Genomic DNA, 27459 nt, shown 5'->3' on the forward strand with positions numbered 1-27459 from the left:
TTGGTAGGGCTATGGCCTTTGTGGTGCACCCCATTCCGTTAGCTATGATGGTAACTGCAGCGGGGGCTCTACCTTACAGCTTACTTCCTAATCTCTAAGGAGTCTCCGATGTAATGAGACTGAAGAAAGACATGAAGGAGTCTTCAATTTCTATTTAGGGCCAAAAATAGAGATGGACCATCGTGAAATTACAAGTGGGCGGTACGCTACTAATTTTTAAAAAAGATTTTATGAATAATTTAGTGTCTAGAAGGCTCTTTAGATCAATTTAATCATAAGATGTAGAGAGCTGAAGAGTGGGCTCAAGAATTATGTGTTTCTTCTAGAAACTTTACCTCCCTGTCATGGTCATGATGTGACATTTACCCAGTCAATACTGGGATAATTGTAATCTTTACTACTGTGTTGCCAAATTAGTAAGCTTCCCTAATAATTAGCTTTTGGAGGAAACATAAATAATTGCAGATAAGGTCTACTTATTCCTATTTGTTATAAAATATTACAGAGCCTGATCAATCAGGTTTGAGAAATCACTGCAAATTTTCAGCTCCGATTGCATAACAGTTTCAGCCACAACAGAATCATTATGAGCTTAAACATCTAGATTTCTTGCCTGCACACATTTTGCTAAAGCATCGGGACTTAAAATTATTCAAAACATCATCCTTCCTATTTGCTTCATGGGGCAGCTTGTTCAGAAACTGACATAAGGAGCTATTTTAGATCTTATCCTTCGTGGAACATAGGATTTGGTGTAAGAGGTAATGGTATTGGAGCCACTTGGCAATAGTGATCAAATCTTACTTAATAATTGGAGGGAGGACATTAAGGAAAACTATTGCTCTATCATTTGACTTTTAAAAGGGAGACAAAATGAGGAAAATAGGGAAGAAACCTTAAAAGGTGCAGCTACAAAGATTAAGAATTTACATCAGACTTGGCCATTATTTAAAAATACCATCTTGGAAGCCCAGATCAGATGTATTCCACACATTAAAAAAGGCAGAATGACTGCTAGCATGGTGAAAAGGTGAGGTGAAATAGTGTATTATAGACAAAAAAATGGAAAAAGGATTCAAATGAAGAAAATAGGAAAAAGCATAAGCCCTGGCAAGTTAGACCCAAAACACTGATAAAGTAGGCAAAAATAGAATTTGAAAAGAAGCTTGCAACCTAGGCAGGTACCTTGGCAAGCTAGGCAGGTACCTGTCTTGCCCACACCTTCTGACAACCCTGGGCCTTAGTACAAATTGAATTAAAAACATGACAGCCAATGACGGACTCCATTTCTGGAGGAAGATTTAGTTAGTCCTGGGATTTTGATAGTCCATCCTCCTACCATGCAGAAATGGATGCTGGTACACATGATGCTAATTTTAAATGGAAACAATTACAATGCACTGGGATGTAAGCTCAAAAAACAGGAGTTGCCAAAAACTGTCTGCTTGAAACCCTGTCAGTTGGTGGCTGTGAGTAAGAGAAGGGAAATGAAGAGAGAGAATGAGGAAGAAATGAACGAGGAAAAGGTTGGGGAGGGTGACAAGAGAAGTCGGAGCTGCCCAGCAGCAGTTCTAGACTTGTTCCAGTAATGGGGCTGCAGCTAGTAGGATGCTCTCCTGCCTCTTCTGGAGATGGAGGTGGGTGTAGAAAGGGGATGCTAGCTGTGGAAAATGTTTGTGCAGCAAATATTTTAGTATTTAATCTCCCTTTGCATACACCTCTTCTCCATGGGCAGTCTTCAGGCAGCAGAGTCATCTTTCCCCTGGATCAAGTGCTATGCCATGCCCCGGAGCGCTCCCGGCCTGCTCATCACTTAGCTGGATAACTATTTAGCCAGATAAACAGTTATCTGGCTAAGTGGCGGCCGCTGAATCCGGCCATATATTCAAAGAGCGACCTCTAAGGATCTTATTTTAACAAAAATCCACCATTTACACTGTTAAAGAGGAAACGAGCAGTACGATCAGAGTGTAAAAATATATTTTATTACAAATGTGAAATGTTCTAAATTGCAAAAATAAAAAGCAGATTGCTTTCAATAGAATGTTTCTCTTAAGAGGGGCCGTAGTATTGGAGGGGAGTCCCGCAAAGTGAGAGGCAAAAGAAGCTGGCTGTTTACTAGCAGTGGGATTTAGACCAGAGGTGAGCAGCCCTGGTCCTCAAAGTCCGCAAACCAGTCGGTTTTTCAGGATAAGCCCTAATGAATAATCATGAGAGAAATTTGCATACAACCGAGGCAGAGTGCACAGATCTCTCTCATGCATATTGTGGCCCTCGAGGACCAGGGTTGTCCACCCCTGATTTAGACCCATAAATCTGAAATCCCATGAAGCTCTTCCAGCTGGCAGCCACTGAATCCATGTTTTCTCTTTAATAGTGAATGTACATTGTGATTCTAAGGTAGCAAAGGCATAAATAAAGTGTTATTTACACTTTCAAGTACAACATTTTGCAAAATAATCCATTTGTCTCTTTTTTTTAATGACTGTCAGAGAAGCAGAACTATAACAATCTCGATAATTAAAATTGACATTGTACTTTCCTGCTGAAAGATGTCATGTGCTTTACAGTACTTCTGAGACACACATGCAATGTTTTCTGGGGTGGGTGAGCCTGGCTGGACCTTCATGACAGCTGCCAATAGGAAGAGGTGAACGGGGCACACATGCTGTTACCCCCCAGTTACAGTTGGGTAAACTGAGGCACAGGGCAATGAAGTTACTTGCAAAGGTACAGCAAGTCCTAGAATTCAGAAGTACCAGGAGTCCACTCCCAGCCCGACACCGATCTAATTCAACGTTCCAGGAGTCCACTCCCAGCCCAACACCGATCTAATTCAACGTTCTGTTACCACGGAAATTGGCAGCATTCTGGGTTATCTGTACAATGTGATCATGGTTAAGGCTGTGATTTTGTAAAGGTAACTTGGGTAAAAATCGTAGCCAAAAATCCTGGAGACCAGGGTAAAGAACAGATATGTCTGGAAAGTAATGGATGTGTCTTCTGATGCCTCAGAGCGCCTTTAAAAATCATTTGCAAAGAATAATACATTTAATATGGGGATGAAATATCAAGAAATATATTAAATATTAGGAAATCATAGGTGAAAGTCCACTAAAGAAGAAAAATACAAAATACAAAACCTCTTAACTTTCCTAACTTTTCTTTGACAATATACAGCACTAGGTATGACTTTATAAATCCATTCTTTTAATGTTTAAAAAGCATCTGAACCTATGGACACTCCAAGGAGATGTAAATCAATTAAACAAGCAACAAAATATTTTAGAGAGCTTCCAAGATCACATAATTCCCTTCTTTAAATCCAGGTCTTGAAAGCTTATGTCCTTTTTCTTGCTCTTTTAAAGGGTCTCACAACCCACAAAGACTCCCGCTTTTCCCTGGGCCAGTTCAGCTTCTGGAACTCTAGTTTGCACTTCCTTAAATCGAGAAGAGTTTGTCTGGTTTCACAGTTACTACATCTTGCTGTAACTTGATCATGAGTAATGCATGAAAATAGTCTTCCAGCAAATGCTGTTTCAAGTGCACCAAAACAGCTTCTGCATCTTAAAGATATTGTTTTTGTCTGTCTTTATTGTTAAACGTACTTCCTTGAGATGGCTCATTGGAGAGACCTGGAATGGATTCCTGGCTCAGCTGGGGCTAGGGATACTGTGGAGACAATGGTCAAACCTCCTGGGGGAGTCCTAGTCATCATGCAATGGTGACACCTAGTAGCCAACCTTAGGGCCCAGGAATGCAGAATTCTGGAAGGAGCCCTGGTGCATGGTCCCTGGCCGAGGATTGCATTTTCAGTACTAAAGTAATTTGAGAGAAGGATGCAAAATGGGAAAATCCCTGTGAAGCTTTTTTTCTTTTTTGGACCCTGAAGTTTCCTGCTTCTTGAACTCCCCAGGGATTTTCCCCTCAGTTGTATATCCCCCACCCCCACCCCATAATGTACCCAGTTGGATTGCTGCAGTCACGGTCTTGGACTGGGGGCCATGCACCAGGGCTCCCTGCAATCATGGGCCTTGAATCCATCCACCAGTTGTCACCCCTTAAGCAATGACCATGCCTTCCTCCTTCCTGGGGCTGTGAGTGCTGCCTCTGCAGCATCCTCAGTCCCAGTTGATCCAGGTAGCGGAAGACCCAACTCAAGGATCAAGCCAGAGATCTTTTGCAAGGCAGTCCACAGCTTGTGTACCTAAGCCACCAGAACAGACCCACCCCTTCGTAGTTGTAAATTAAGTTCATGGATCCAGATCATAGCCCTGGTTCTGTCTGAGCTGGAAAGCCAGAAGGAGCAGGAGGAAACTGCTGGGTCAATAAAAGACAAATATTTTTCCTGCCCAGTACATCCTTAGTCTCTCAGTTGACGAAGAGCTTTTCTGAAGCCCCTAAGGACAGGGATTTTAATCCCTGTAATGCTGGACCTCATCTGTCTGGTATTCCCTGTTCTTCCTCTCAAGGGTGCACTTGATGAACTCTGTCGCACCTGAAATATGCTACTTTGGCCTGGCTCTTTTTCCGCACAATTGAATGTTAGTGCTACTCCCACGTTGCTCTTCATAACTCTGGAAGAACCATCAGATGTCCCATCAAAGCATCGGCCTAGTGCTATTTCTTTGGCCGTTCTTGGATCTTGATCTGTAACTGTGTAGATGCCATAATTATGTCCTAGAGGATCCAGGGGAGCCAGCATTGTATACTCGCTTGTGTCATTGTTTACAGCCACAGGGAGGTGGTTGATGAGGTATTCATGCAGCATGTTGTTGACATTTTCTCTACGGCAGCTTCCCTGTGGGATGATTTTCACCAGCGTCCGATCAACACGATCCTGGTCATAGAGCATTCCACTGCACTTGAACTCCAAGCATGCAGTAGATAGGTTGGGCTGATTCATGTCTCTGATACTGCGCACATCTCGGATGCCATACAGCTGGCCAGCTGTTCGTGGATGTGTGCCGCCCATGTTTCGAGTTCTCACATTGACTTCTTGGGGTCCAGTGATCTTAACTTTAATGTAGCAAGCTCGAAATTCCATTGGTTTAGGCCACCATGTCAGATAGTCCTCAGTCCAGCTCATAGGATCATCGTCATTAAATGGCACTGTGTTGAAGTCATATCGATCACCTTCTACTCTGTAAAATCTGAAGTGAGCTGCACTGTATGATGCTTCTTCACACTCTCTTAGGTTTTCAAAGGCATAAATAGGACCATTGATCTCCTCAGCTGCATTGGGATTTGGCTTGGCCATGCTGATCCTGAAAGCTGTTTTTTTAATTTTTGGGTCATCGTGATCTGTCCTTCTGTAGTTCAGCTTATTGAGATAGGGCTGTGGAACTCCAATGCTATTGGGATTTAATTTAGGAGCCGAAGCTACTGCTTCAAGTTCTTCCCCTCCAAGACTTGCCATCACATATGCTGAGTAGGCATCAGGCTTTTGATCATCACAAAAAGCCGGCAGGCAAGCGCCATTGGCACCAGTGATGATGCTATCAAAGCGACCCCAAGCCCTGGGGTTGGAAGCAAAACCTGCCTCTGGCTCCATGTTTATTAGATTAACTACAACGCCTTTGATTTGCTCACTTGGCAGAAAGCGTTCACTCCGGTAAGCCCTTACTTTGACATAGCATCTTCTGCTTTCTGGCACGTCAAGATTAAAGAGCCTCCTCTCTCTTATTTCCATGTTACCAACCAGAAACGTTCTTTCTTCTCGCTTGCCACGCTTGCCATTGTCAATCTTGAAAGCACCTTCTTCTTCCCACAGCCCTGTCTCAGGGTTTAAGGACCAGAGTTTCATGTTTTCCAGATGTTCTTGCATCTTCACCTGCTCCGAATCTAGGTAGACCTTGACATTTCCTGCATTCAGAGTCTCATTGGTCGTTTCATCAGAGAAATCCACTGAGAACATGCCATAGGTGCGTAACGGAAAAATATCACCTTCTTCATTGACATAGTTCAGGTCACTTTGGGCTGCCATGGCTGTGGATAGGTTTCTCGCATCCAGGAACGTCACACTGGCTTTAACCTTTCCTGTATAGATTTCACCATTCTGCCTGTAAAAGCTAAGAGGAGGGATTTCTAACTCCGCTATTGGGTTGTTTTCTGATGAATCACCCAGAGAAATCTCATTGGATTGGGTGGCGTCAATAGTGATGGGTGCCTGCTTCCTCAGGAGCTTGATTTCATGAAACACTGCCCCGCCCTCTTTACTGAAAGGGAGAACTTTTGTTGTGTTCACAAACTTCTGCAAACGATCCACGAATGTCAGGACCAATCTTTCCGTATGTGCCGGGATCTGGATGGTGAAGGTTCCTTTGTACCCGGTCATACTCACGCGTTTCCCCTCCATGTAGATATGACCAAAGCGCATGGGCTCTCCATTATCGGCAGCAACGGCCCTTCCCCGCACCATGCTTTTAGTCTCTGTGCATTTCTGACAGCCACATTCTGTGGCTACTTTGGTGGGCAGCGTGTATCCGTGGCACGAGATGTTCCTGACTTCCATCTTGGACACGCCGCAGCAATACGTCACCGAATCCTTGCACCGAAGGGCTTTCTCGAGCTCTCCTGCACACGTTCGTAGTGGGCATTTACCCACGTCGTAGTATAATGAATTCGTTGTATTCTGCAAACAGTCATAGGGCAGTCTGATGAGGTGACTTTCAGGTCTGGGATCACAGGAAGCTCTGCTTGTTGCTGTGGAAATAAATATTATTGAAGACATATTAAATAGCGATAAAACATTTTAGTTGGGATATTGGAGTTCATTGCTGCAAGATTTGGTGGATGGTAACTTAGGGTAAGGCGGGAATTATGGCGCTTGTATTTTCTGTCTCTTTAAAAGCTAATTTAGAAGGAAAGTGAAAGCCAGAGGGATTACAGACTTTCAGGATTTGCTGCTTAATGACTTCACTGCATCAAATGTGCAGTTTCTAAGCTGGAAATTCTTAGCCGTTTCTCAACCTCTAAGCTCATCTGCATGTTTAATAACAGCCAGAGCTGCACTGTAGCTTCTAAGTGAATCGAAGTCCCTACTAAATGTCCTTTTTGCACAAGGCACTCCTCAGTGAAATGTAACCAGAGCGTGGAGTCCTAGTAAGAATAATATCAATCACTTCTACTTCAGAAACTTTTCATCCAAATTAGATCCAATGTGCTTTATAGTCCTATCTCTTTAGAGGAACGCATGCAGCCATCTCCAGAGTAAAATGCAATATTTAGAAGCTGCATGTCAGACTGTGAAAGGGAGGGTGAGGTAGAAAAACTCTATTGCTCTTTTAGTGGTACCTCCATAGAATAACTGGGCTGGGAACCAATAAATGTATTAAAAAGAGGCTTTGTTATAGCAGAGTATGACTGCTCATCTATGTACTCAGGTGAAGTTTCAATGCAGTTATGCATGTAAATGTTACACACTATCCTAGCAATTTTCAAAAGCCACTTACCCGCAGTTAGTGCACTGAACGCGGATAAAACCTATTGACCATTCAATGGTATATATCGTAGCAATTTTTAAAAGCCCACTTACATGGGGAAGTGCATTTGCAGGGGTAAAACCCAGTTTTGAGTGTGTTAATGCTTACCTTGCCAGTCATGATTTATCATAAAAGTCGTATGTTCTATAATTACCATGTTACTGTTGAGTAAATTGATGCATCAGGAGGTGAACCAGTAACCGCCTGATGATTTACACTGTGTATGAGAGACAAGCATTTTGGACCAGCTGTATTAAGGGGTCTCCTCCTTTTTATGGCTATGGTAAATCTGCTTAATACCATCTGGCCCCAAAGTATCCTCGGGAAGATGAAATAGCTAGAGTGCTTTCCTGGGACATCCTATGAGTGATGCAACTTGCACAGTAGAGTGGTTTCCTGGGACATCCTATGAGTGATGCAACTTGCACAGTAGAGTGGTTTCCTGGGACATCCTATGAGTGATGCAATGTGCACAGTAGAGTGGTTTCCTGGGGCATCCTATGAGTGATGCAACGTGCACAGTAGAGTGGTTTCCTGGGACATCCTATGAGTGATGCAACTTGCACAGTAGCAGTACCTACCTATCACGGAGAGCCTGGCAGCCTTGGATTTCACGCTTCCTGCTTCATTGCTGGCCTGACAATAATATTCTCCAGCCTGCTTCATCTGTAACTGTGCTAGCGCCAGCTTGCTGTTGTATTTATGTACCATGGGGTCCAGCAGAGTTCCATTGTGGTACCTGTGACAAATGTTAAAATGGGAACATGTTTGAGAGATCTGGGTCACACAAATACCCCTTTCATGGTGAGCAAAAGGTGGACGTCTGTCACCCAGATAAGGCCATTTTGTGCAATGTGGCCCTGCGGGTCAGTTTGCCTGATCCAGAATGTAAACAGAATATAAACTTCAAAATGTGTCCTTCCCTCAGCTGCCCCATCATCAGATACTGGAATTAGTTAATGTCATTAGACAACTGGTTACGATGCTCCGGGACGGCGTAACCCTTCCTAGCGTCACAGCTATAATTTTCTTTCCAGTAATTCATTCAGTGGTGATAAAGTCACCTCCCTGCTCTTCTTTTTAGTTCAAGAGATTCCCTCAAGAGATTTTATGAATCGTCTTGAAGAGTCAGGATTTTTATGGACCACTTTTTTAAGGGTAATACACAGAATACTAATATATTATATAAGCAGAGAGAGAGAGAAAATCTAAATATTTATGTAGCATCTTTGTTGAGCACAGCACTAATAAGAGCACTTTACATGGTCAGAATCTTCCCTCCTCAAAGGATTTTTTCCCAGTTTTGTTTTTATATGGCGCCTTGACCGGAGTGCCTTACAGCATTTTGATACCAGCTCGGCTTGTACTGAAGGTCACACACTTTCAGGCCGAAGCAGTATCGTGCACTGAGCCTAGCGCATAAATTATCGAGCGCTTGGACGCACGTTTTGGACTTGTGTCCATAATTCCCGATGCACTAAAGGGATCAATGCGTCCAAAACTGCTCATTGCATGTAAATTCCATGTAGATGAGGTTATTACCCCGCGATACAAAAAATCCCTATGCTCCTGAGGTGCATTTTGTAACCTGTAAAATTTTAATGCCTGCCCGGAGCAGGCGTAAAGTTTTCCCGCACTTCAAGGGCTCAACTTAAAAACAAAAAAAATCTTCTTTTCTGTGGTTCCTTCTACTTAGTATTGTCGCGATGCTAAGTAGGAGGAACCGCAGAAAGCAGCACCATGCAAAAAAAACCCCATCTTGACATAAAAAAAAATTTCAGAGTGCACAATATACACGTTCAGTGTCCCTTTTGGTAACCTGCACACACAGGGCACTTAATATTAATGTATTTACTGCTTCACTTCTTGCTGATTGGTCCATTCACCATCACATGCCAGTGAAGGAACCAATCAGGGGGGAAGGGAGCTCTGGCCAGGCTATTGTGGATGCCCAGCCACTTCTCCTGGGCGCCCAATGCAGAGCTCTAGGGAGGCACAAATTATCCATTGTGTGTCCCTTGTAGCACGGCAGCTCATTTGCGTATTGCATCGAGCGCCCAGAAGAAGTGGATGTGCCTGCGTCCGCTTTGGACGCATGTTTTTTTTTTCTGCGCATGATATTGCATCGGGGCCTGTAAGTGTGGATAGAATGGAATCAAGATCTTCCAAGGTCACAGCTCTATGCGTTAACCACGATGCCCAGGCGATGGAGGGAGACAGTGACAGAGCGGGGTGAGAACCCGTGCGCTCTCGTCTAGAGCACACTTCCTCCTTTCTTATTTCTGCATCCTAGCTGTGCCTGGACGTGGGACGCTAATCCTCCATCTGGAGTTTTTTCTTACCAGAGATATTGGTTGGGTGAGGGCTCCCCCACAGCATTACAGCAGAAAGTGACACTCTGTCCGGTACGTCTAGCTTTACTTTCTGGATTCTCCACAATGTATGGCTTTGCTGGGAAGAAAGAGAAGATTCATAGTAACTACAGTACGCTTCTGCTGCGGCACAAAGATGTGGGTGCATTGTAGACCTTCCACTGAGGCTAACCTGTCAGTTCAACCATCTTATGGCATTTGCTCTGTCAAGATGCCAGAACACATAAGCTTTGCCCCATACTGTGCCTCACCCAACTCAAGTGTGCATTGGCATCAAGCAACCATGAATGAGCTAATGCTTGATACTCACATCCTTCTGTATCATTCTCAAAAGAGAGAGCTTAAGACGGGATCTCACCATTGTTCATCCTGCAGTATTGTTCAGACCCATGACAAGCAATAAGAAAGACAATCAAAGCTTTCTGATCTACCATCAGGACTGCAGAGAGCAGCCAGCTTCTGAAGTGGCTTCTCTGTGTCAAACTTCATCTTTCTCTGCTAAGATTAACGTCTTCCTGATGTGCGCCCAGACCATCACTGTGCATCTTTCATACCTCGTCATTTTTCAAGTTAACTCTTACCAGCAAGGTAAAGTGAATAAGCTTTTACAATATTTAACCCCCTTCCTGACTGCTTTTACCTGCTCGTTTGAAAATCATGCTGATGGATGCTGCTTTGCTGCTGCTTTTGGGTACAGCGACAGTAGCTGTTGAGTACTTTTCTTTTTGGATCTGGAGTATGGTGTTGCCGTCAGGACATAGCCCTGAAACTGTGAATCTTCCGCCGTTGTCCGACATGGTTAAAAGTTTCAGCGTCTTGGCTCGCTGGTAGATGGAGGCTCTGGCAGCTGGCGCACCATCCTTCAGGTGGACCACTCCATGCAGCACGTGCCCCTCACACACACAGCCTTCACAGTCGGCATCAACTCGGCCCATAGGGCAGGACATGTTGCAGGCTGCAAAAGACAAGCATGCAAAGCAAATTACAATGCATAGTCTGCATCTGCTCTCTTTAACACAGCGCTTTTCTTCCTGGCTCAAAGGACGTTTCCTTTTCTAATGGAAGAGAAACCCACATTTGTGATGCATTCTCCTCTGCGCTAAGGTCAGCAGACAGCTGTCTGCCAGCAAGAAACAATGGCTGTCCTTTAGGGAAGAGGCTGACTGCTTTCTATAGCATCTGACAATGGATGGTGACTACTTACAAATCAGTCCTTATCTCTCACCTGCAGTCTGTTCTAAAGTCAGAGTGGAACTATATCTCATAGGGACCCATAGTGGTATATAATAGATGCAGTACATAATGCGCTGTCTATATCTCATAGGGACCCATAGTGGTATATAATAGATGCAGTAGATAAAACACTGACTATATCTCATAGGGACTCATAGTGATATATAATAGATGCAGTACATAATGCGCTGTCTATATCTCATAGGGACTCATAGTGGTATATAATAGATGCAGTACATAATGCGCTGTCTATATCTCATAGGGACCCATAGTGGTATATAATAGATGCAGTACATAATGCGCTGTCTATATCTCATAGGGACCCATAGTGGTATATAATAGATGCAGTACATAATGCGCTGTCTATATCTCATTGGGACCCATAGTGGTATATAATAGATGCAGTACATAATGCGCTGTCTATATCTCATAGGGACCCATAGTGGTATATAATAGATGCAGTACATAAAACACGGACTATATCTCATAGGGACTCATAGTGATATATAATAGATGCAGTACATAATGCGCTGTCTATATCTCATTGGGACCCATAGTGGTATATAATAGATGCAGTACATAAAACACGGACTATATCTCATAGGGACACATATGGTATATAGTAGATGCAGTACGTAATGCGCTGTCTATATCTCATAGGGACTCATAGTGGTATATAATAGATGCAGAACATAATGCGCTATCTATATCTCATAGGGACCCATAGTGGTATATAATAAATATAGTACCTTATTCGCTGTCTGTATCCTAGTGGTATATAATACATATGGTATATAATATACCGGCTTCTATTTTTTGTTTTCCTTGCACTAGTCCCGGTTTTCAAGTCTCTTTCTCCTGTTTCTTTGCAATCCTGTCTTACTCTCTTCTCCTCTCCTTCAATATTTCTGTCCCTAGGTCTTTTTCCATAGCTTCAATTCTCTGTCTTTTCTCCTCTAAACATTATTTATACAAGTGGATTTCAAATATTACGAAGAAGAAACTGTCCTCAAAAGTTACATAACCAAACAGTAATGGCCCCACAGGCTTGTCATCATGATAACCTCAAAACACTCAGCATCTGGTCCTGTGGCTCATTGACAGTTTCATCGTAATTATAAGGCATTAGGACTGATGTGTTCTGTATCTTAGTTACCCAATCACAGTTATACAGACTGAGGCTCAGTGACATAAAGTGACTTGCTCAGGATCCCACAGAGAGTCAGTGGCAGAGCTGGGATTAGATTCTAGGTGCACTAAGCATTCCTCTGGCTCTTACTCTCTTACTGTTAATAGATTACTCTTCCTGTCATAGGCTGAAGTCATTTAAAAAGTGATTCATGTAAATAAACGTTTGATGTCTGCATCTGACATAGCATGGCCGCTGTCTCTGGGTCATCAAAAACCCCCCAGTTATTGCCACCACTTGACTGTATCTCGCCTGATCGGAGGTGGTATTTGGGAAGCAGTGTGAAGTCAGTACCGGTGCAGGCATTTCCTGTGCAGCGTCTTCCTTCCTGGGTGCGGCCGCTGCAGTGCACCTCCCCCTGACTTTCAGCCAGGCAATACCGACTCCGGGTTTGCACCCCACTTTCACCACATTTCACCTGGCACTCGCTCCAGGTGGACCACGGGGACCAAACCTCCTTGGCGTCACCTGTCAGTGAATCATGGAAAAGGCCACGTCAGTCATCTACGGTTTACAAAGACTGTGTCTCCGTGTACGTGCTGAAGCATTGCAGGCTACAATTGCCCTGCTACCCCATGCACTACCTGGTCTGGGGCTGAATATTTAGGAGGTCATTTTAAAAGGAGTTTGCACGTGTAAATGTAACTACTATTGTAGCAATTTAAAAAAGCCATTTACGTGCGTAAAGTGCACTTACACATGAATCTCCTCTGGACGATTCAATGGCATATATTATAGCAATTTTCAAAAGCCCACTTGCACAGGTGATGTGCCTTTAAATGTGTAAAACCCGAGTTTAAATGCTTTTTAAAATTAGGCCCTTAAGGCTCTTTATTTTTGCCTCATTATTCCTGAGTGTTCATGATTTCGCTGCAGGGATTTTACAAATATCTTTTCTGGATTATCACTACAGTACTAGCAACGCTCTATCACTAGCTTCTGAGCAGCAGCTTTAAATAGACTGACGGCATCAGTCTCGGTGTGTCCCAGTGTGTGCTACACACCCCTCCACGGCTGATGTCTGTAACTGGATCTATCCAGTACCTTTAAAAGTGTGCAGAGTGCATGCTGCCTATCCAACTTTGCACACATAAAGCCTATGCAAAGCATTGAGCACTTTTTCTGTCAGAGATAATACTGGAGCCGCTTCCTGTTCTGTCCTTACCTCTGTGACACAGGAAGCGCACGGAGTAGTTGGAGCAGTTCTTGCCCGAGGGTTGCTCCTTGTTGATGCACCAGAATCCTTTCTCCAGGCTGGAATGCACCAGCTCCCCCGTTCTCTCCGCCGGAGTCCATTCGGTCGTCCTCACTTCCATCTTGGTTGGCCTCTGGCACACTCGATCTCGGTAGTAAAACCTGATCGCATCCAAACGCTCGTAGTCGCCGTTGCCTCCAGGGTGGTCGATATTAAACCACGTTGTCCATTCCCCAGAGTCTAACCAACAGAAAGGACAATTCTCAGCCCCATTGGCAATTATTACTGCACTATTAAGGAGCACTGCAGTTTTTATAGCACTTTCAGCAACACTGGTTCCCGCCATGACTGAACTAAGGAAGGCCAGGATGAACAGTCAAGCTGTTGTGGTTTTAAAGACAAATAAACGCTTAGAGCCAACAGCTGTAGAGAAAAGGTTTTTTTATTTAAATGCTATAAAATAATCTACATCTTAAGCATTAACTAATAAGGTACCTTATGGAGAGGCAGGATGCCATGTGAGGCATCAGCATGAACTTCTTCTCAAATGATTGTGCGGATAACACAGCTTTATATAGAATTTTACTTGCCCATTTTTATCCCCAAATTAGGTTACATAATTGTCAAACTTTTTTCTGTGATTGGGCCTTTATTACAAACAATTAATCGGAATGGTTATAGGGTAATTTTCATTCGCTCTCCATGCTAATTAATTCTCGTAAATGTTTTCTTGGAATTTTGTGGTGCTAGCAGTCTTGTGTCATCAAACATAAGAACATAAGAACATGCCATACTGGGTCAGACCAAGGGTCCATCAAGCCCAGCATCCTGTTTCCAGCAGTGGCCAATCCAAGTCACGAGTACCTGGCAAGTACCCAAACATTAAATAGATCCCAAGGTACTATTCCTTATTGATTAATAGAAGTTTATGGCCTTCTCCAGGAACTTATCCAAACCTTTTTTAATCCCAGTTACACTAACTGCCATAATCACATCCTCTGGCATTGAATTCCAGAACTTAACTATGTGTTGTCTGAAGAGAGGACAAGAACAGGAGAGACTGACATGCAGGATGGGCAGGGAGGTGAGAGGAACTGGATATGACGAGGCAGGGAAGGATGGAGAGATCAGGCAAGGTAGAAAAGGAATGCAGGAATCAGGAACACAGTTAATTGGCTACTTACATTTAAATAATGTTTAAATAATTAAGTAACAAGTCAACCACCCTATGGAGTAAATCTGCATGACTAAATTTGGGCATCCTCTTCTATATAAAGGTCTACAAGTTTTTGCGTTTTATCTTCACCATAAATGTTACTGGGAACTCCTCAAAGCACAATCAAAAGAAATTTCATAGGACCCACGAAAGAGTAGTTGATGCTCATCTGTCTATAGACAGGGTTACAAGACCATTTCTAAATATTTGGGGTTCTGTCCATCCACTGTCAGACAGTCTACAAATGGAAAATGCTGGACTACAGCGACTCTACCCAGGAACAGTCGTCCTGACAAATCACCTTGGGCAAACTGGAAAATCATCCACAAAATCACAAAGAACCCCAGACTAACACCTAAAGATGGGCAGTACTCTCTCGTTGTGGCAGATGTGAAGGTTCATGCTTCAACAATTGGGAAAACAAATGAATGGGGATGGTGTTCATTGGAGGATAGCTAGCAAGAGACCACTGCTGCCCAGCTCATTTTCCCCTAAGAGAATCTGGATGACCCACAAAGCTTCTGGGATAATGTTCTCTGGACAGATGAGTCAACATTGAACATTTTGGTCACAATAACATTTTGTTTAGCGAGAACTAAACACAGCCTTCCAGCATAAGAACCTCATCCTGACCGTCCAGCATAGTGGTGGAGGTAAAATGGTGTGGGGCTGCATCAGAATCTGGAGGGATGGCCATCACTGATGGAACCATAAATGTGAGACCCTCCATCCGGGAACCGAAGCTGAGCCAGTTGGGTCACACAGCAAGGCAACGACCCGAAAGAGTCAGGTAAATCTACCAAAACTTCATGTTTTGGTTTGGCCAAGTCAAAGTCCCCTACCGAACTCTTCTGAAATGTTGTGGCAAGGCCTGCTGTGAGCGGTTCAAATGTTAGAGCTGAAACAGAGCCGCATGGAAGAATGGGCCCTGCAGGGCAATGTGAGGGGCTGAGCAACAATTACAGGAAATGTTTTGCTGACGTCATCACTGGTCAAGGAGGTAGCCACCAATTTCCGAATGAAGGGTTCAAATATTTTTTCACACAACGACGCTTACTGTTGAGTCTTTTTATTGAATAAATAATCAAAATATATCCTTTTTGTCCAAGTTACTCTCTTATCAGGGTTCACATTAGGATCTATTCATGTTTTGTTCTTTTATCCATGGAGGTGCAAACGTTAGCCTCTGAGTACACCTAGGTAAGTGTTTAGTTACTTGGCTAATTTAAAAAAATTGTCTTTTAGTAAGGAAGGATTTCTAATCTGTGATGCGCGTTAACGGACATTATTTACTGCTAATGAGGCCTCTTCACTAATGACGCGCATTGCAGATGAGTAAATAGAGCCCTCTGTCTCTGAAGCACGTGGGATGATTTCTTTTCCAGAGAAGCAATGGTTTGTTTTTTTCCCGATCCGCACTCTCCTGACAGTAGCCTGGTTCTGAGAACCTTCAGCGGACGATGAGGGAAGGAAAGAATGTTTTGTTTTAATGGTATTACTGCACTGGACGCTGAAGCTCTCCATGTATCCTCAGAGCAGGCAGAGCGCAGAGGAGTGGTGATCACATGCACAATTACTGGCAAGACTGGAAAAGGCAAAAGATGCCAAAAAGATGCAGAACATTTCATACTTTGGTGCCAGTAATCATCAGCACATAAGATGTTCTTACATTAATAAGATGGTCTCACATAGAAGGTGTTGACTCAGCCCAGTCCTCAGGACATACCCAGTCAGTCAGGATTTCAGGATCTCCACAATGAATATGCATGCAATAGATCTGCATGCGCTGCTTATATGCAGATCTGTCTCATGCATATTCATTGTGGCGATCCTGAAAACGCGACTGGCTGGGTGTTTCCCGAGGACTGGGTTGGGAACCCCTGGTCAAACTAATACTTCTGTGTTTAACTCATTGTCCAGTCATGTTGCAGCTTTCATACATCAAGGACTTAGCGTCTCTTCCACGACGGTATAGAAAAGCTGTTAAATAAATAAATAAATACATTTATATAGGCTCTTAAAAGGCCTCACTCTTGGCAGTTTTACTCGGTTAAAGTTGCTCCTTCCTCTAATAATCCCAGCTATTACCCAGCTGGTTTTCCCAATCATGGCCTCCCTGTTTCAACTCAAAGACTCATATTTGTTTGACTTGACTAGAATGTAAGCTCCAGGAAGCAGGGACTGTCTCTTATGTGTCTGTAAAGCACTGCAAATGCCTGGTAGCTCTATATAAACAATGATAATAAGTAAGACAGTGGCGTAAACTGCATCTAAGGTGGTCACTGCAGCATGTCCTGAATGCTATGTAGACAGAAGCCAAGTGAGGCCTGATTTTTCACCTATTGTGTAAGGGATTACACTAATACATCCAAACTCAGCATAGCATGAAAAATCTTCATAGAACAGGGACTTTCAAAGAATGTTCTAGATTGATAATTTCATGTCCATTTTTCCACATGAGCCTGACATCACATTCACAAAGCAGCCAGAAATACAGTCAACATTTCCAGCCAGGAACTGCGTGCACCTCTGGCACCAAACGTATGGAGCAGCTCTCCTGGGTGCTCTCGGAGGACTGAGGACATTCGTTTCCATGCTCTGCTACAAGCATCACCAGCCAGTTCTGCTTAAAGTCTCGCCAGGGGACCACTCGGCAACTAGAACTTTAATGTAGCATCAGATTCATTTTCAGGATATAAAATTCAGACAGGATGGGATTGGAAAACATGGGATCTATTTCTGATAATGCATTTCCCTGCCTTTAAATGTCTCATAATGACAAATACAAGCACTGTGCTGTATATTCCCGGCTCTCTCAGGCTACATTCCAACATAATTTCTTAAAATGTTTACAGGACAGAGTTCAGAGTAACTGCTTTTCCATTACAGTAAACTCTGCCTCTCTCTTTCCTTTGGGTTCCTGCCTCCTCAGACGACCTGGGATCTGGCCCTTTATTGACAAAAGTACTTAGAACAGAATGAACGGCTCAAGCTATGACATCATCAATTAATAGGATGCTGCTGTCCAGTGATGTCACATCTTCTGAATGAGCAGCTCAGGCTGAGACATCATCAGTCAATAGGACAGTGCTATCCAGTGACATCACATATCCTGAAAGTACTTAGAACAGAATGCATGGCTCAGGCTGTGACATCATCAGCCAATAGGAAGGCGCTGTCCATTGATGTCACATCTCCTGAAAGTACTTAGAACAGAAAGCATGACTCAAGCTGTGACATCATCAGTCAATAGGATGGTGCTGTGCAGTGATGTCACATCTCCTGAAAGTACTTAGAACAGAAAGCATGGCTCAAGCTATCACATCATCAATCAATAGGACAGTACTGTCCACTGATGTCACATCTCCTGAAAGTACTTAGAACAGAAAGCATGGCTCAAGCTATGACATCATCAATCAATAGGACAGTGCTGTCCACTGATGTCACATCTCCTGAAAGTACTTAGAACAGAAAGCATGGCTCAAGCTATGACATCATCAATCAATAGGATAGTGCTGTCCACTGATGTCACATCTCCTGAAAGTACTTAGAACAGAAAGCATGGCTCAAGCTATGACATCATCAATCAATAGGACAGTGCTGTCCACTGATGTCACATCTCCTGAAAGTACTTAGAACAGAAAGCATAGCTCAAGCTATGACATCATCAATCACTAGGACAGTGCTGTCCACTGATGTCACATCTCCTGAAAGACTTCTGCTAAGTCTGAAGGCTTTTCCACTGCAGGAACTGATGATGTAAAAAGTAATTAGATTCAGAAAACTAAAGAGATATCATCTGTAAGAGATAGAACATTCTCATGTAGAGAGAATTTGAGTCTCATTTGTACAGAGAGACGGGCCTCACTTTAAGGGGGACACCAAACAGTTAACTGGAGGCTTCTCTGGCGCTGAGATTGTTCTGTTATTTAGGAACGCATGAGGGCAAATAAAGCCCTTTAATGGTCCATCTGGTCTGGTTTTTAGCATTGAAACTGCTGCTCCATGCAGAGATGTTACACTTAGTGCTAACATGGGATACCTCATTTCTTCATAGCCAGCAGGGATCCTCTGTGCTTATCCCATGCCCATCTGAACTCCTTTACTGTTCTTGTCCTCACCCTCTCCATGAAGAAATATTTCCTGATGTCGGTTCTGAGTCGTTCCCCCTTGGACCACAGCTTCCTTTCCATTGGAAAAGGTTTGATTCCTGTGCATCATTTACAGCTTTCGAGTAATTAAAAGTCTCCCTCTCACTCCAGGATATTCATATTTACATCCTTCCGTCTCATCTCATAAGCCTAACGTCATTTTGCTTGCCTTCTTCTTTTCTTTTGGGTTGTTTTTTTTTGATCCAGCAGTTTCTCCCTCCTCTAACGGAAGCAGGGTTGGGATCCCCTGCCATGAGCGTTCATTTCCCCTATTCCAGCTGCTCCCTGCTACAGTGACAGTCCCTGGTCTGCAGTCTGACTATTTATTGATCTGATTTTTATATTCCACATTCAGGCACTGTAGTTATTTCTCTGTCCCCCAAAGGGTTCTCACTCTAAGTTTTGTACCTGAGGTAATGGAGGGTGAAATGAACTGCCCAAGGTCTTCCTGGTTCAAAGGCCACTGCTCTAACCACTAGGCTACTCTTCCACCCTGCGTGGATTAGCAAGTCTCATCAGAAAGACAGAGGGGTCGCTGGATACGCTGAAGGTTCGGGACCCGAGGAGGCGAGCTGGGACAGGACGGCCACACAGAATTCCAGTCCTGTCCAACCTGATCCCGGTGCAAGCACAGAGCCACCCAGGGCACTAGAGAACTGAATCAGAGCCCTTCACTGCACCCGTGCCTGGTGATGCTCCCGCTGTTAGATGGATGGTTGGGACCCCCAGCCTCATTCAGCCTGAGAATAAGAAGTCCGGCTCAGGAAGTGAACCTGGCGCCGAGACACCAGGCCAGACCCAGGCTTGTTTCTTTAACTGGGACATTACTTCCTTGTCCTGGGGAGGTTTCAAGTGACGCTCAATATCATTCAAGAACAGGCAGGGAGAAAAACATGTGAATGAGTCTCGGCACACCATGGTTTCATCTTATTTAAAGCACGCTGCTTACAGGTACGTGTTGGACATAGCCTAGCAAATGAGATTTTTTTTTCTTTGCATGAAAAGTACAGAAGCTGAGCTCAGTCAGTGACCTCTGTGATTACCTGCACATAAAAGTGTAACTCACCGATACAGCTGGAGCTGAGTGACCCGGGCTTGGTACTTGAAAAACAGCTCATTAAGAGCATCGAGACTCTAGACAATTAGATCAGGGAAGGGAAGCTGCCACAGCTTTTTTTTTCTATATCTACAAATGGAGCTGACCATAGATGATGATTTTACGTTCGTCTTTCATTGGGGTCAATTGGATAATGGGGAGCGTCACTGGCCTTGGAGGACACCCAAAGATGAAGCTTTTACTCTAGTCCCTCTTAAACATTCAATCGGGATATTTTATGAACACAGACCTTGCATGAAACCTCGTGTGACATCCAGCAGCAGAAGAGGAAAGAGCCAGCCGCTTACGACAATCATCTTCGCCTTCCTTCCAGGCTTGTCACCAGGGCCTCGGATCTCCTGCAGGGTCTGCCTGCTAAGCTAAGTCCCTGTGATGTCCCCTCACATCCGTCTCCTGCGTGAAAAACACTTCCAGTTAGTCTCAAGTCACACCTGAGCAGCTTGGACTCCCCCACCACAGAGGCTCAAAATACAGCAAGCACTGGGTTGCACAAGGACATTATGATTTAATTTAATCTTTCTATTCAGCCTTTCATAGCTGGTCAGTTGCTTCAAAATGGATTACAATGTGCTGAATTATATCAAAGGTTAGGAAGTTACACATTATGGTGGGATTACATTACAGTGAGGTGCATATTAATGAGCTGCATTCCATTACATCACAATGAGTGCATTGTTAAGAGCTGCATTCTGTTACATCACTGTGAGGTGCATTGTTAAGAGCTGCATTCTGTTACATCACAGTGAGTGCATTGTTAAGAGCTGCATTCTGTTACATCACTGTGAGGTGCATTGTTAAGAGCTGCATTCCATTACATCACAATGAGGTGCATATTTATGAGCTGCATTCTGTTACATCACTGTGAGTGCATTGTTAAGAGCTGCATTCTGTTACATCACAATGAGGTGCATTGTTAAGAGCTGCATTCCGTTACATCACAATGAGTGCATTGTTAAGAGCTGCATTCTGTTACATCACAGTGAGGTGCATTGTTAAGAGCTGCATTCTGTTACATCACTGTGAGGTGCATTGTTAAGAGCTGCATTCTGTTACATCACTGTGAGGTGCATTGTTAAGAGCTGCATTCTGTTACATCACAGTGAGTGCATTGTTAAGAGCTGCATTCTGTTACATCACAGTGAGTGCATTATTAAGAGCTGCATTCTGTTACATCACAATGAGTGCATTGTTAAGAGCTGCATTCTGTTACATCACAGTGAGGTGCATTGTTAAGAGCTGCATTCTGTTACATCACAATGAGTGCATTGTTAAGAGCTGCATTCTGTTACATCACTGTGAGGTGCATTGTTAAGAGCTGCATTCTGTTACATCACTGTGAGGTGCATTGTTAAGAGCTGCATTCTGTTACATCACAGTGAGTGCATTGTTAAGAGCTGCATTCTGTTACATCACAATGAGGTGCATTGTTAAGAGCTGCATTCTGTTACATCACAGTGAGTGCATTATTAAGAGCTGCATTCTGTTACATCACTGTGAGGTGCATTGTTAAGAGCTGCATTCTGTTACATCACAATGAGTGCATTGTTAAGAGCTGCATTGTGTTACATCACTGTGAGGTGCATTGTTAAGAGCTGCATTGTGTTACATCACAATGAGTGCATTGTTAAGAGCTGCATTCTGTTACATCACAGTGAGTGCATTGTTAAGAGCTGCATTCTGTTACATCACAGTGAGGTGCATTGTTAAGAGCTGCATTCTGTTACATCACAGTGAGTGCATTGTTAAGAGCTGCATTCTGTTACATCACAGTGAGGTGATTTGTTAAGAGCTACATTCTGTTACATCACAGTGAGTGCATTGTTAAGAGCTGCATTCTGTTACATCACTGTGAGGTGCATTGTTAACAGCTGCATTCTGTTTCATCACAGTGAGTGCATTGTTAAGAGCTGCATTCCGTTACATCACTGTGAGGTGCATTGTTAAGAGCTGCATTCCGTTACATCACTGTGAGGTGCATTGTTAAGAGCTGCATTCCGTTACATCACAGTGAGTGCATTGTCAAGAGCTGCATTCTGTTACATCACAGTGAGTGCATTGTTAAGAGATGCATTCTGTTTCATCACTGTGAGTGCATTGTGAAGAGCTGCGTTCTGTTACATCACAGTGAGGGGCATTAGGTCAGAGTAGGGGGATACATTAGCGGTACTAAATTGGGTCCTATACATAGATCACGTTTCTTGGTTCTTTCTGCTTCCTAGCTTTTAAACATTACAATTTCTTAGCGGTTAGTCTTTTCCAATCTAGGGATAAGATTACAGAGGACCTCAGTCTGCTGAGTTTTTAGTTGGCATCAGAAATCTGGGTAGGATGGAAGTGAAATCCATAGATCGAAGTTAGATTTTTCAGTTAGATTATTTTGAAGGGTGGGGCGACTGGTTGGTGCTGTTAACTCGCGTGAAGGCTTTTTTTTTTTGTGATACAAATTCAGACAATGTGGGAATGCCACACCAGCTTGTGCTTAACTTACATTGTCCATGCTGGTTCTGCCAATATGTGCCAGTCTCACAGACACTGGCACAACTGCAAAGGGATCCACTTTCCAAAGGGAGACTAGAGGCCAGTCCTGGCTTTCTGCAACTCCGCTCCTGTGCTGCTGATGTCAGAGTGAAAGAAGTAGGACCACAGATTCTCCAGTGCACTGAGCTGAAGTTCAAACTTCAGGACTGGAGCGTATTTTCTCTTTAAAAACGCGGCAGCTCTGCACCAAGGTGATGACTCCGTTCCAGCTCAGAAGGGGCAGGTGAGCCAGCTGTGGCTGTGTTTGGAGAGGAGCGGTTCTTTTTTGGCATTGAAATGCTCCCGGGATCCTTTGAACCAGGAACTGAAATGCCAGGTTTTGACTCAGCTGTTCCTTATGAGCTGCTCATCCATACAGAGCCTGGCTCATGTCGCACAATTTGGCTGCATCCACCAAGAAACGTGGGCACACATCTGCCTGGTGGACAGAGAAATCCAGCTCTGTGACGGGCTTGGGGGGCGGCTGAATGGAACGGTTTGCAGTTCAAGGTTCCCCCAGTTGTGATGCTCTGTCTAGGACTTCCGAGGATCTCCCAGTTTGAAGAAGCACATTAATACTTTAGTCGTCACTAGGGCAACTTTCAAGCTAGCCACGCAAGTCCAGAGTTTGCAGGTCCTTTCTGCCCGCAGACTTTACGCTCATTTTCAAAATCAAAAATTTCCTTTTGAAAACTGGCTAAGAAAAAGTGCACGCACATATTTTCACCTGCTGTTTTCCCAGGTAATATTTTGTGCATATATTTGGAAATATAAGCTTAGGTGTGTAAGTGTGAACTCCTCCCCCAGTAACACCTCCTCTCACTGTGGGTAAAGTTACACACCTGTCTTTATATCCAGATAGGGGAAGCAATTTTAAAAGACCCTATTTCCTCTCAGATGTGGCTTTTGAGAATTTCCCTGCACATGACAATTTTCACATAATTTTCTGCTTATTATTTGCAGAACTTGGCTTGGCAATCATGAGATGCTGCTTCTCTTAATATGAAGTGCTCCTTTAAAGATGTCACTCTGTTAAGGACATCATTGCTGGAACTACCGCCTCTGGCTTACAGAAAAGTCATTTACTTCATTGTACACTGCTTAGAGTGGCTTTGGTCATTACATGAATAATACATTTAACTAATCTAAATAAATCTATTATGCAATCAACACAGACATTAGTGACAGACACTGTTTCTTTGGCAAATGACTTGCTCTGAGATTGCTGCAGGAGCATAAGATCAATCTGACAACCGGTATTTTTCCTGTGGAGAAAACTAGTGAGGAACAATTTATTAAACTGACACTAACAGCTTTTAATTAAAATTTCTTCTACAATAAAACAGTGTTACTGCTCGCTTATATGATAATATCCATTTTGCATATAAGCTAAATAAATAGACATACTCCTTTATCTCAGTTAAAGAGGCACCTTTATATCTGGGACAATAGTTTTGACCCCTCTACTGTGCACAATACAGAAATTAAAGTAAAAGTATTACAGAATTAATTTGAAGTAAGCAAAGCTCAAGCCAATGTCAATACAGTATATGACACATTTAATATAGAATAAATATTTTGTTAATGTAAATATGCCATACAATGAATTGGGAATAAACACAGTTTAGGTTAATATAGATATCTCACAGAATGAATTTGCAGGGAGTGTAACTCTATTAAAGAGTGAATTTGGACTGCCCCTGTTTCCAGATGTGTGCTGCTGACCAAGGGATTTGTCAGTCGTGTGCTGCAGGTCCGTCTCATGCCCGACTTCGTGAATTTTTCATCAAGCACATCTGGTACTGCAGCCAGCAATCACTAGTAGACATATAGAGCTTAGTTTTCTAGCTTTAGAATGCAATTTTTTTAAGGAAAAAGGATATCAAGATGATCTCCTTATTAAGCTAACAGATGTTTAAAGGTAGGGCTACCAAGCTATTTCCTTGGACAATGCTTTCTAGTTTGTGTGATTTTTCTTAACCTCTGTTAAAGAGTTTAAGAGACATTGCCAGTGACCCCTCGTGATTCAGACACAAGTAGGTAGATATAATTTAACAACACAAACTGTGGCAAAGCCATCACACATTCAGCAAAGTGTAGCATGAGATAGAAGACCTACCACATGCCACTTTTCCATCTCTGCTTCCAGTTGTTCTGCAGTAGGTTTTATGAAAACCACAGCCAGAGGAATCAGGAAATCGGTGGTGCTCCCACAGTAGGGATGCAAAGCCCAGAATGTGTCTGCATTCCTTCACGCTGAGAGCCTTGGAGATCTCATCCAAGTCTGGGGTCCTAGCCCAGTGAGAAGGACTGAATGAGCTATGCACAGCCCTCTCCTCATCTGGAAAGAGGATTAAGGAGCAGGGGAATGCACATCTACTACAGGACACACAGGATCTCTACTACTAGTACTGGTACTGCTATCATTTGTATGCAGCTCTGTACAGATACACATAAGAGAGTCCCTGCTCCTTGGAGGCTACAATTAGCCGAGACAAACACACATGACAAACAGGAGTCTATGGGAAGAATATTTATTATAGGGAATTGTTTGGGATTTAAAAGCAGCTTCTACAAGGTGAGTTTTTAGACTGGATTTGACACACTGACTCAGGAAGCTTATTGCAGGCATTCGGGCAGCAAGTCGGAAAGCAGAGAGTCAGAGTCAGGAGAACCGTGCTTGATGAATGGAGATCAGGAAGAAGGGTGGAGGGTGGAGGGAGAGAGAAGAGAGGATAGGTAAGGCAATGAGGAGCTGCAGAGTGAATGCATTTATAGACAAGTAAGAGAAGCTTGAACTGGATGCGGAAGAGGACTGGGAGCAATTGCAATGACTTGAAGGAAGAGAAGTCATGCAGCCAAATTCTGAATAGGCTGCAGTGGAGAAATCTGGTTCAGCGGGAGGCCCACAGAGAGAAGTGTAAGTGGGGGATGACAGGAGAGCAGATGAGTATTTTGGTTGCATTCTGAGAAGGGAAGGGATGGAGCAAGACTCGGCAACACTATATTAGCAGTGTTTTGGATGTGCCTAGAGAAAGAGAGACCCCAAGGTTAGGGGCCGTTGGGCCAAGGGAACCAGGAGGATAAGAGACCATCCACAGAGACAGAAAAAGAGGGAAGAGAAAAGAAGCAGCTCTGACTTGGCCATGTTAAGGTGTGAGAGACATTAAGAACCTGTTAGACAGAGATAACCGGGGAGTGGGTGCACCTTGTGGGATTCGCAGTCGGGCAGGTGCTAGGGGATGACTCTCTATTGTGGACTCTTGGTTAAACAGCCAAGCTGTGACTTTTTTTTCTGGAAGTTTCCCATTGCAGCCTTAGGGGGTAACGTTCCATATTTTAGGGGCAGAGCAGTCGAATGCGCAGAGTCTCGTGCGCATTAGTCTGGCTGAAGCCAGTGGAGGGGAGGACGGAAGGGGCCTGTTGGGAGGATCAGAGAGCAGACGTTGGGAAAGATATTCAGGGGACAGTTGATTCATTGCATTTAAAGAAAGAGCAAAGTGTTTTCAATTGTATTCTGCTCTCAACTGGGAGCCAGTGCAGCTGATGCAAAATTGGTACAACGTGGTTGGTGGACTTTGTCCCAGTGTGGACACTTTCTAAATTGTCTACAAATACTTTTGGAAAACACCCAACTTGAACTGGCCTCCTACTAATGAAAACTTATTTAAGGGATCTCATTTGCGTAAGTCTGGTTCATTCACATTTTCAAGTGCATTCCATGGATTCTCTGTAGGCTTTTATTAGACACTCATAAGATTTATCTCAAGAAGATGTGGCTTCCTTTCGGACAGAATTCTCCTGTTCTAGGGGGTTTGAAAGGCGCCTGACATGGTGTGTAAGGGGCAGCAGCTCTGTCAGGGTAGCACCAGGAGCAGCAGCAGGTCCTTACAAAAAGCAGGTCCCAGGGCTCTCCCAGGACAGGAATAGCGGAAATTGACCCGGATGTAGGGGGCGTCGGGATGGGCATGAAGGCGTCGACCAAATTTGTTCTAGCATCTTTTGTCCTGGCTCATCAGAAAAACAACACACACACACACACAAACTGGAATAAAACAGTTTTATCAGATCAGCATGCTACTCGCCCAAATTCCTGCAAGTAGGTGCGTTGTGAAATCTATCCATGCCAAAACGAAAGGAATTCAACAAACACAAACGATATAAACATCATAAAACCGAAAGCAGGGGACATCAGGACGGCCACGCAAATTTATTCCAGGAGAAAGCAGCGCAGAAGCTCACCACTGGTTGCTCTTCTGACAATGCAAGGTGCTGCTGGGAGGTGTCCTGGGGGGTTATAAAGATGCCCCTTTTAGAGGGGAGGGCACTGCGTTAGAAGATTTTTTTTTTTTTTTTTTGTGGCTGTAAGGGAACAGGGAAAGGCTCAGTTCCTTCTTACGGGAGGTGGATCAAGTCTGGGAAGTCTTAGCCGGATGCTGAGGAGAGACAGAGCCTGGGTACTGGTGACAGCTCCTTAAAGGGACGCATGTCCTGGTTAGGAAGGTCGTTTTCTCTGCACCGAGACCTGACGTGTATTCCGTTCTTGCAGCTTTGCCAGTGGCGACTGTCACTCGTGCATCAGGTCTCACAAAGCAGTGCATGCAATCGAAAAACAGACATTTTCCTCCTAAAGAATATACGGTAAGTAACAACTGTAGGATATAATGATCGCCTTTAAGCATCTTCATTTTTCACTTTGTTTAAAAACATCGCTTTGCCTTAGAGTCGTTAAGAATTCATGCTGAACTAACACATGATCTAATCACAGCAGTAATATACCAGCTTACTTTATTCTACTTATTCCATGTGTGCGATACGTGTAGCTTACCAGAAAATCTTGTGCTAGCGGTGGAGCTGGGACGAAGGTGTGGGCAGCTGCGGACAGATGTCTGGAGCTGCTTACGGCTTCTTATTTATATACATTCAGGGGGTGGCACTCAGCACCAGACACAGAGGAAATCAGATCTGAGAGCAAGGAGACTGCC

General features: G+C 43.7%; 1 protein-coding gene across 1 annotated transcript; it reads right to left on the reverse strand.

Annotated features, from left to right (window-relative positions):
* Positions 1-1963: 1963 nt before the first annotated feature.
* On the reverse strand, positions 1964-27459 carry CILP (cartilage intermediate layer protein). Its single transcript, XM_029575523.1, has 8 exons — positions 27303-27459; positions 20187-20350; positions 13444-13713; positions 12573-12746; positions 10497-10811; positions 9827-9935; positions 8066-8223; positions 1964-6705 (listed from the first exon to the last, which is right to left on the reverse strand). Exons 2-8 carry the CDS (start codon positions 20251-20253, stop codon positions 4364-4366), a joined length of 3435 nt encoding a protein of 1144 aa, XP_029431383.1. The 5' UTR covers positions 20254-20350; positions 27303-27459; the 3' UTR covers positions 1964-4363.

This window comes from Rhinatrema bivittatum, chromosome 13, assembly GCF_901001135.1.
Source record: "Rhinatrema bivittatum chromosome 13, aRhiBiv1.1, whole genome shotgun sequence".
In the NCBI taxonomy this organism is placed as follows: Eukaryota; Metazoa; Chordata; class Amphibia; order Gymnophiona; family Rhinatrematidae; genus Rhinatrema; species Rhinatrema bivittatum.

What these genes read in the sequence shown, in the direction of transcription:
- CILP (XM_029575523.1), bottom strand. Translation starts at nt 20,253, where the DNA reads ATGATTGTCGTAAGCGGCTGGCTCTTTCCTCTTCTGCTGCTGGATGTC. An exon ending in CACACGAGGTTTCATGCAAG is followed by an intron (nt 13,714 to 20,186) that starts GTCTGTGTTCAT and finishes TCTGTTGGTTAG; the next exon opens with ACTCTGGGGAATGGACAACG. An exon ending in CACAGGAAATGCCTGCACCG is followed by an intron (nt 10,812 to 12,572) that starts GTACTGACTTCA and finishes TGTCTTTTGCAG; the next exon opens with CCTGCAACATGTCCTGCCCT.